Raw genomic sequence first — 10,090 nt, forward strand, 5'->3', positions numbered from 1 at the left:
CTCTGGCATTTTGTTCAGTTACCAATCCCTACCCCATAAGCGGGAACCATAACCGTATAAACGTCGGCGATAAGAAACATCATGTGGTCAAAAATCTAACTTTATATCATTTTCCAATGACGTTTGTGAAACAAACAATTATACAGTATTGTTATGACATGGTAATCAGTATAGAAGTTAAATCCTTTTGAAGGAACTTTAATATTTTTATGTGCCAATTTTTCTCTACTGGCCTACTTACATTTGAATAGAATAGTTGTTTATGTAAATGTTATCATTTTAGAATGTACATATAGAGAATTTGATTTCTTATATAACTGAAATTCAATTTTGCTTTGTGTGCTTGGTTTTGAAAGGGTGTGTAATTGTTTTGGTTTGTTTTATCAGATTGAACACTCTATTATAGAGTGAGACATTTTGGTAACTACCTGCAAATACATACTCTGAGATTCGCCATTAAGTGGTTCATTTTTAACGTATAATCTGAGAGAAGTTCCCCAAATTACATTGTCCTCGTCTGATATGCTCCATAGGTTGTTCGAGGAACGGTGTTTGGCCATAATGGACCGTTTGTACGAGGAGGATACCCAAAGCGCCATAGACCTAATGGACGACGTGTCCAATGTTTGGGGAATCAAATCCAGCCCGCTGACTTTCGCTCATGAGAACTTCTTGTATGACGTGGTGGCACATGCATGTTCCCAGAAACACATGAACCTAGAGTGGTATAACAACCTAGCTCCGGACCTCAAGCCCTTCATGAAAGTGAGACTTTCGAAATTGGTCCATTTATCTTTATATGCAATAATTATGTGGATTTTCTAGAAAATGCACTTTCCATGTTACTCACAATTAGCCAAACTCTTTTATTTTAGTCGATGTTTCGGAAACCAAGGAAGTTTTTTACAGCACCTGTGACGAAGTACATGTACAATTATGTAGGAAACTTATCTACTTACAATCTCATTATTGTAATAATGATCTACTTACAATCTCATTATTGGAATAATTGATCTACTTACAACCTCATTATTGGAATATAATTGAACAAGATTTGTAAATGTTACTTTTACACATTGATATAATAAATTTGAATGCATTATGAATGTTTAAAAGCATTAACTTTTTTGATATTCTTTTTTGAATATACATTACCTTCATCTATGTAATATCTAAAAGATATATCCGCTCATTAATTTCCACTACAAGTAAGACACGCACTATTAGTACATTTATTTCCCCTACATTGTAGATTACCTTCCTGGTGATGTTAATATTTTACAGCTTCTTCGTACTGACAAGTATTGGTGATGAGTACTACCAGAAAAACACAATAGCTCGAGTATTTGAATATTTTGTCTACTTCTGGGGGTTTGGCGACTTGGTAGAAGAACTAATCAGCTGCTTTGTGAGGGGTTTATTAGTTTTCCTCAGAATATTGAGCTTAAATATGAGCCTCATCTCATATCAATAAAGTCATTAATTACTCTAAAAACAACCATTATCGTGATTGCAATTCTTTATTCTTTATGTAGGGTTGTTTGGAGTCAGTAGGCAAATCGCACCGTGGATACTACACCCGATTGAAGAGATATCTGTACGACTTTTGGAATGTGGTAGATCTTTTGTCTTATCTGCTATTGATAATGGCGCTGTTTGTACGGCATCTCGGCTCTTCCTCCCCCAACCATACCGACGCTAGAAGGATGTTCTCGTTATCCCTGCTTGTCATGTATCTAAGGTTTTTGGAAGTTTTCCTGGTTCACAGAAGATTGGGCCCAACGTTGATCATGATCAAGGAAATGGTTTGTACGAAATAGCATGGATAGAATTAAGGATATATGATACGTTATTCAGCTGGCAAACATGAATAAACTGGAATAAATTGAACACAAACTTAACATTGGTGCAAGCACCAAATCTATGGGCCGGAAAAATTTGGGGAAGTGTACGAACTAAATATTATATATATATATATTATGTAATTCTTTTCGTATGTCCTGAAGAAGGGACGGGTCGTCCTGAAAATTTGACAATCTGGTTGTTCGTGTCGTTGGTCATTTTAGTGCTTTGTATATATATATATATATATAATTTCATCATTTATTATGATTATTATTCTATATAAGGCATATATGTAATTTATATAAAAATATATAATATCACTATATGTATGATAACATATCTCAAATATTTGTTACAAGTATTTTTCAAAGTCATAGAAATACGCTATACAACGTTGATGTAGATATAGCAACAGTAGAATAACATAGAAATTACAATTTGTCAACATCGATTTAAATGTTGCCCATGGTAAATAAATTAGGCCCCTAAAAGTTGAGTTTTTAATAGTATCTCGCTGTACTTTCGCAATCCGAAGGGCGCATGTGACGTCACTGTACCACGTGACTACCTACCTACCTAATTAACTAGACTTTTTGAAATCGGGGCTTAGATTTAAGTCTGTATTGTGGTTAATTATCGCAAAATTTCGGCGAACGAACTATTAGAATTAATTACTATAAGCATAAAGAAGTCGAAATGCATGTAATGTATACTTTGAAAACATGAGATGTGTCCTTTAAGGAATAATGTATAAACAATGTAGTCGTAAGTTGATCGTATAGTTATAATGATAAATATTTAAGGATAGTATATACTGGTCTCTTCACAGTAGTCAAGTTACATTAATTTACAAAGATGTTCAAAACATCTATGCTCTTTTGCATTTATATACTTCAATACTGATGTATAGAAACATTAATTTTTTAACATGATTATACATATTAAAAGTCGTTTCGCTTAAAGAATCTAATCTACATAACATTTTCTGGTTGTATATTCTATAGGCTACATAAGTAATAAGTAAATTTAAGGATTTGGTTTTATCATTTTGTTCTAGAAAAAATCAATCAACAATGTGTTTCCATTGAACTTTGAAGGATAGATAACTGCTAACAGTGTTCCATATATTTAAAATATTATCACACTCGTAAATTAAATGTTTTGTAGTCTCAGCTTGCTTTCAAATGTACATTCATTCTTTACATCTTTTTTTCCATTTGCTGAAATATGCATTATTACATAATATGATATTCAATAAATAAATTTTTATAAAACAAAATTACCTGTATATGGGTAAATCCAAGAAGGAAGTTAAGATTAGTGATATTTTGTTTATTTACAGCTTGAATTTGAAAAATCGTATAGTCCTCGAATTTTTCTCGTGATTGTCATAATGATTTTGTATTCACAGAACCAGTTAGATTTGTCATTGATATTTGAATAATGTTCTAGCGGTTTGAAAATTCCATCATCAAAACAATTATTAATATATAAGATACCAGATCTCGCCCAATTATCGAACTGAATATTTTCAGAAAAGGTGTTCTAAGAATTCCCTTGTTTAAAAGCGCGAGAAAATTACAACGCGAAGAAATTTTGATCAAATCCGGAGATGAACGAGTGATAAGAATCGTTAATCATATGATGTGACCGGTCGACAGGGGATGCTTACTCCTCCTAGGCACCTGATCCCATCTCTGGTGTGTCAAGAAATCCATGTTTTCCCAACTATCTATATTGTATTACTTATGGGATTTACGAGATTGATCACTGTTCGTTATCTTCACCTTTCATGTAACTATTTATTAGTAGCTCAAAAATGCAACTAGTCTTATATAAGATTTTAACTTAATTCGCAACACCAAAGTCCACAGCAAGCTATACACAGTTTACGCCAGTCTGATCGATCGATACAAAAATACATTTGTCCGATCAATTGATATACTTCGTCTCGACTAAATATTATTTCTTGTCCATGATGTTGCACGTGAAAATCTTGGCAGTTTCCGTAAAGTCACGTAGTAAAAATTCTTATGTTTGAATAAAAAGACCTTTAAATGGGATACATTTTTCACAATGCAGCGCGGGTTATTTCCCCCTGAATACAAGTTGTGGTCCACAATTCATAGCGTCAATATAAGGATTTACTCTCTGATTGTAATTAAGTGCCAGATAAGGGATTTTACCTTAATTAATAAAATATAATGTGACTGCAAAAACAATTTAAGTCACTGATTTTATCCATGTATCCACTGTGTGCCGATTTTTTTCGCAAGCAAAGTTGGGTCATGATGTAACAAAATCTGTAAATATTGGTCCTCTATACTTATTAAGATCAGGATCAAGATATTTTCAGTATATCATCAAACTTTAATCAATATTTTGGACGACCAAAACACAATTAGATATTCAGAAATTACATGTGCAACCAAAGCATGTACATTAAACTGTTGGATCGAGAGGGGTACGGAGGTCACAACACACACATCTTCTTGGTGTGATGAGTTTGATGTATACCACCGGCTGATAGAAAGACATTACACACTTTCATAACTGTTATCGTCATCTACATAACCAGTATGTAACATACGTATACAGTCTGTACCCACCCAAGCGTTCAGTATAATACTGGACGGAACGACATCACAAAAGAGCAGGTATCCCCAAAATAGCAAATCGATGTGATGTATTGAAACACTGACAATCACTGACTTCACAAACTAACAAATGCACTAAAAGCGCTGAATTATCGATGCAAGTGCATGCATCTGGTATGTCCAGGGGTCCATGTTTGCCCAACTCTTTATTTTGTATTCCTTGTGGGAATTATGAGATTGATCACTGTTCTTTATTTTCACCTTTCAGGTATAACCAAAATAAGTTCATTTGTAAAGTTTACATGTTTACGTTTCCGGTTTACATTCTAGATATAAGTTTTTGGTGGAAATCCTTCTATCTAAATGTGCACATATCTCTTTAATTCTGTCTTTTTAACAGTTGAAGGACCTCCTCAACTTCCTTTTCCTTGCCGTGTTTATCATGATAGGTGTAGGAATATACTACCATGCCAACCTTTGGCCAGATGACCAGGAAATCTGGTCAGGAAAAACATTGAAGAAAGTAATGTACTACACTTATTGGCAGCTCTACGCGGAGATAAATCTTGAGATCCTAGAAGGTATATTGTTTAGTCTGTGTAGTGTAATGCTGATTATCTCAATATACATTTCAGTAAGATAGCTGTTTACCATATTTGAAGAGCTATGATAATTTAGAAGCATTGCGAAAATGACCTGCCGTGAAACAAATGCAGACGTTATAATTGCTTTTCTGTTTTGCTTTGAACTCAATCGAATATTTAAATTTTTTTAAAACGAGTGTAGAACTAACCAGGCTGAAGCTAGCAGCCACAAATCAGCAGTTAATAAGCCTGTAGAAGCTAGCAGTTACTAACCAACAGTCAACAAGTGGTAGAAGCTAGCAGTTACTAACCAGTAGTCAATAAGCCTGTAGAAGCTAGCAGTCACTAAACAACAGTCAATAAGTCTGTAAAAGCTAGCAGCCACTAACCAACAGTCAATAAGTCTGTAAAAGCTAGCAGTCACTAACCAGTAGTCAATAAGCCTATAGAAGCTAGCAGTCACTAACCAACAGTCAATAAGTCTGTAAAAGCTAGCAGTCACTAACCAGCAGTCAATAAGTCTGTAGAAGCTAGCAGTCACTAACCAGCAGCCAATAAGTCTGTAGAAGCTAGCAGTTACTAACCAGTAGTCAATAAGTCTGTAGAAGCTAGCAGTCACTAACCAGCAGTCGATAAGTCTGTAGAAGCTAGCAGTCACTAACCAGCAGCCAATAAGTCTGTAGAAGTTAGCAGTCACTAACCAGTAGTCAATAAGTCTGTAGAAGCTAGCAGTCACTAACCAGCAGTCAATAAGTCTGTAGAAGTTAGCAGTCACTAACCAGTAGTCAATAAGCCTGTAGAAGCTAGCAGTCACTAACCAGCAGTCAATAAGTCTGTAGAAGTTAGCAGTCAATAACCAGCAGCCAATAAGTCTGTAGAAGTTAGCAGTCACTAACCAGTAGTCAATAAGCCTGTAGAAGCTAGCAGTCACTAACCAACAGTCAATAAGTCTGTAGAAGTTAGCAGTTACTAACCAGCAGTCAATAAGTCTGTAGAAGCTAGCAGTCACTAACCAGCAACCAATAAGTCTGTAGAAGCTAGCAGTCACTAACCAGCAGTCAATAAGTCTGTAGAAGTTAGCAGTCACTAACCATCAGCCAATAAGTCTGTAGAAGCTAGCAGTCACTAACTAACAGCCAATAAGTCTGTAGAAGCTAGCAGTCACAAACCAGTAGTCAATAAGCCTATAGAAGCTAGCAGTCACTAACCAGCAACCAATAAGTCTGTAGAAGCTAGCAGTCACTAACCAGTAGTCAATAAGTCTGTAGAAGCTAGCAGTTACAAACCAGCAGTCAATAAGTCTGTAGAAGCTAGCAGTCACTAACCAGTAGTCAATAAGCCTGTAGAAGCTAACAGTCACTAACCAACAGCCAATAAGCCTGTAGAAGCTAGCAGTCACTAAGGAAAATCATCAAAGGACTTAGTGTACTCATAGAAATATATCTAATTTGAAACCTATTTTAAAGGAGAATTTGAATTAAATTCATGTTTTGAATTAATAAACGTCAATCTCAACACGCATGGACAACTTAGCTCATATGAGAGGTTACACATTAATGATGGATTGAATTTATATCAGTAATTTGTAATGAAAGGATGGAAGCAAATAAAATTGACCACACTTTTAATTTTGTGATTTTTTTAACAATTAATTTTGCAACTTTACATGCATGGAAGTAAATGCACATTCATAATTTAGCTCACCAGACTATTACAATCTTAGTCATTAAGTACTAATGAATATAATTATATGACAAAGCTTGTAACAACATTGTCTTTGTTTGTAAGGCACATTATTTCAACTGTATTTTAAACAAATTTGGCATTAATTCCACTTCTGAACCTCAACTATAAAGAACCTTCACTATAAAGATCCCTTAATGTAAATAACCCTCACTATAAAGAGACCTCATTTTAAAAATCCCTCACTGTAAAGAGCCCTTACTATAAAGAAACCTCACTATAGAGAGCCCTCACTATAAAGAAACCTCATTATAGAGAGCCCTCACTATAAACAGACCTCACTATCAAGAACCCTCACTATAAAGAAACCTCACTTTTAAGAGCCTTCACTTTTAAGAGTCTTCACTGTAAAGAGCCCTCACTATAAAGAACACTCACTATAAAGAGCTCTCGCTATAAAGAACACTCGCTATAAAGAGACCTCGCTACAAAGAGCGCCATGCACAAGTATAAATGTATGACACTTTGAACACCTAATCCGGGTAACGTAACAATATAAGTGAAACACCCTTGAAAAGGGCGTAAAAAGATACAACCAATGACGGTTTGTGATGGCGTTTTGACAATTTAACTTTTGAATTACTTTGGTTTGGTCTTAGTGTGTTCATGTACATCATTGTAAAACAAATATGACTGAAATACAATGTTTGACCAATTTTACAACTTTATAATGATTTTATAAAAAAAAAAAACTAATCAGTTTAATTGTATCGTGATTTTAATAATGTATGAAAATTTAAAAAAAATGTAAATCTTATCATGATCGATTATACTTGCAAAAAAGATTTAGTTAACTAATAGATATAAAAAGACATGTTTTCTAGCAATAACAGCTTTCATCTTTGCTGTTAAGGCAATGCATCTGAGAAATGCACTACAGTGAAATCGGAGTGGTCCAATTCTAATCCTTCTAAAGAACGTTGTCCCGAAGACGACTGGACAGTGGGGGTAGTATTAGCTCTCTACATGCTGTTATCCAATCTCCTGCTGGTTAATCTGGTCATTGCTATGTTCAGGTATTGTATACCTACACAGTTGTTTGCTGTTTATGATAAGTTTTATGCTGGTCTTCGATCAAAATGTCTAATTAGTTTTTTTACTTCATGATGTATAATACAAGTAAAACATTTGCCCTGTAAATTTATTCCACAGTTATACTTTTGAGAGAGTCCATGAGAACTCGGAAAAGTTATGGCGATTCCACAGATACACAGTCATCAACGACTACGTCTGGAGAATTCCCTCACCCATCAACCTTATCTTACTACCCAAGCGCTTTTGTTGTCCCGGGGGTGGTCGTAAAAACAGATGCAAAGGTAACTTTTAGTTCAACTGGGGATCATAATTTTAAAATTATAGCTAAAATTTTCGCTCCGATATATTTAAAACACAGCGGAAACAAAATGTAACTGGAAATTTGATATTTATCATAAAATTCATGCAGTGATTTCCTACTCGTTGTTTTATTTCCTATTCGGTGTTTTCCATGTTAAATATGTATCCTATCCCTTCTCTACAGCTGTGTGTTGTAACAAAGAGAAAGTGGAAAAAGAAAGTAAAGATCACAAAAAAGAAAAGAAATATCGAAGAAACCTCCAAAGAAATGTCGCGTTTGCAATTTACAACAAACTCTGATACCCGGATGTAAATCGCTGATGATTCTGATTCTGATGTGATCTGACAGTGATTTATGAAATTACTGCATCACGATGTGTCGCCCAACGTTAGGAGAGTTTTCTGTACGTGAACATCAGCACGGAATAGTGGCAAGATAATTTAATCAATTCCATATTAAAGACATTTTTATATATGTACTAGCAGCAGTGCTTTTTTGAAGAAAAAAATATTTTACGTTTTTAGCGGATTATATTCGTGAATTAGAATTACATGCACATTGTTAACTTATTATATTCACGAATTAGAATTACATTCACATTGTTAACTTATTATATTCACGAATTAGAATTACATTCACATTGTTAACTTATTAGATTCACGAATTAGAATTACATGCACAGATTCACGAATTAGAATTACGCTCACATTGTTAACTTATTAGATTCACGAATTAGAATTACATTCACATTGTTAACTTATTATATTCACGAATTAGAATTACATTCACATTGTTAACTTATTAGATACACGAATTAGAATTACATGCACATTGTTAACTTATTATATTCACGAATTAGAATTACATGCACATTGTTAACTTGTTAGATTCACGAATTAGAATTACATTCACATTGTTAACTCATTATATTCACGAATTAGAATTACATTCACATTGGTAATTAGTAATATGTTATTCTACTGTTGCTATATTGTATATCTACATCAACGTTGTATATGATATTTCTATGACTTTGAAAAATACTTGTTACAAATATTTGAGATATGTTATTATACATATAGTGATATTATGTATTTTTATATAAATTATATATATGCCTTATATAAAATAATAATCATAATAAAATACATTCAATCCAATGGGCCCCTGGCACCATTGGTGAGAATTATGCGGGAGTATCCGAGGATATTTTACCCCAACTAATAATATGTATACTTTCTAATAAATGATGAAATTACATGTATAAAAAAAACTTATTATATTCACGAATTAGAATTGCATGCACATTGGTAACTCATTATATTATCGAATTAGAATGACATGCACATTGGTAACGCATTTTATTATATAGCTAATATATAGTCTATTATAAAATCTGCGTAAAATCTAGAGAATGTTAGCGTTCAATATCCTGAGAATTTATTGAATGCTAACTTTGCACTGTGTAAATTGTATGCGCCCGAAACATTCCGAGTATGAGCGTTCAATATTGACGTTACCGTAACGACGTAAACAAGCCAAAATGGCAGACGACGGTCCTCCGAATCTGACAGAGCCGGTATTTGATATTTACTTAAGCAAAATGTTTTACTGTACATAAATTATGATGTCCCCATTTACAAAATCAGTTTGCTTCATGCATTAATGACGGGTTTTAAAATATTGAACAGTTAAGAAATGCATGCTGTTATTGCACACCTTCACCTTAGATACCAATATTGATGAATTCTCGTCTGTTTTGGAATAGTTTGAGTGAAAAGGGATATAATTTAACAACTAAATAATTTAGCTATATAATAATAGGGTTATTGAACTTATATAGGTGAATATTGGCACTCGTTGGCTGTCAAAATGCACTCGCAAGCTCGTGCATATTTACAGCCAACTCGTGCCAATATTCACCAATATAAGTTCAATAACCCTATAATATTCGCGAATTAGAATGGCATGCACATTGGTAACTC

General features: G+C 33.9%; 1 protein-coding gene across 1 annotated transcript in view; it reads left to right on the top strand.

Moving 5' to 3' along the window:
• The window catches only part of LOC125651630 (uncharacterized), a 35,413-nt gene extending 26,056 nt beyond the window's left edge, over nucleotides 1–9,357 (top strand). Inside the window, exons 15-22 of the mRNA XM_056165838.1 lie at nucleotides 534–765; nucleotides 876–938; nucleotides 1,253–1,408; nucleotides 1,536–1,805; nucleotides 4,843–5,023; nucleotides 7,623–7,785; nucleotides 7,922–8,085; nucleotides 8,289–9,357. Coding sequence (XP_056021813.1) covers nucleotides 534–765; nucleotides 876–938; nucleotides 1,253–1,408; nucleotides 1,536–1,805; nucleotides 4,843–5,023; nucleotides 7,623–7,785; nucleotides 7,922–8,085; nucleotides 8,289–8,404 — 1,345 coding nt within the window. The 3' untranslated portion in view covers nucleotides 8,405–9,357. The remainder of the gene's footprint in view (nucleotides 1–533; nucleotides 766–875; nucleotides 939–1,252; nucleotides 1,409–1,535; nucleotides 1,806–4,842; nucleotides 5,024–7,622; nucleotides 7,786–7,921; nucleotides 8,086–8,288) is intronic.
• The last annotated feature ends 733 nt before the right edge of the window (nucleotides 9,358–10,090 follow it).

Source organism: Ostrea edulis, chromosome 5 (assembly GCF_947568905.1).
Source record: "Ostrea edulis chromosome 5, xbOstEdul1.1, whole genome shotgun sequence".
Taxonomy (NCBI): Eukaryota; Metazoa; Mollusca; class Bivalvia; order Ostreida; family Ostreidae; genus Ostrea; species Ostrea edulis.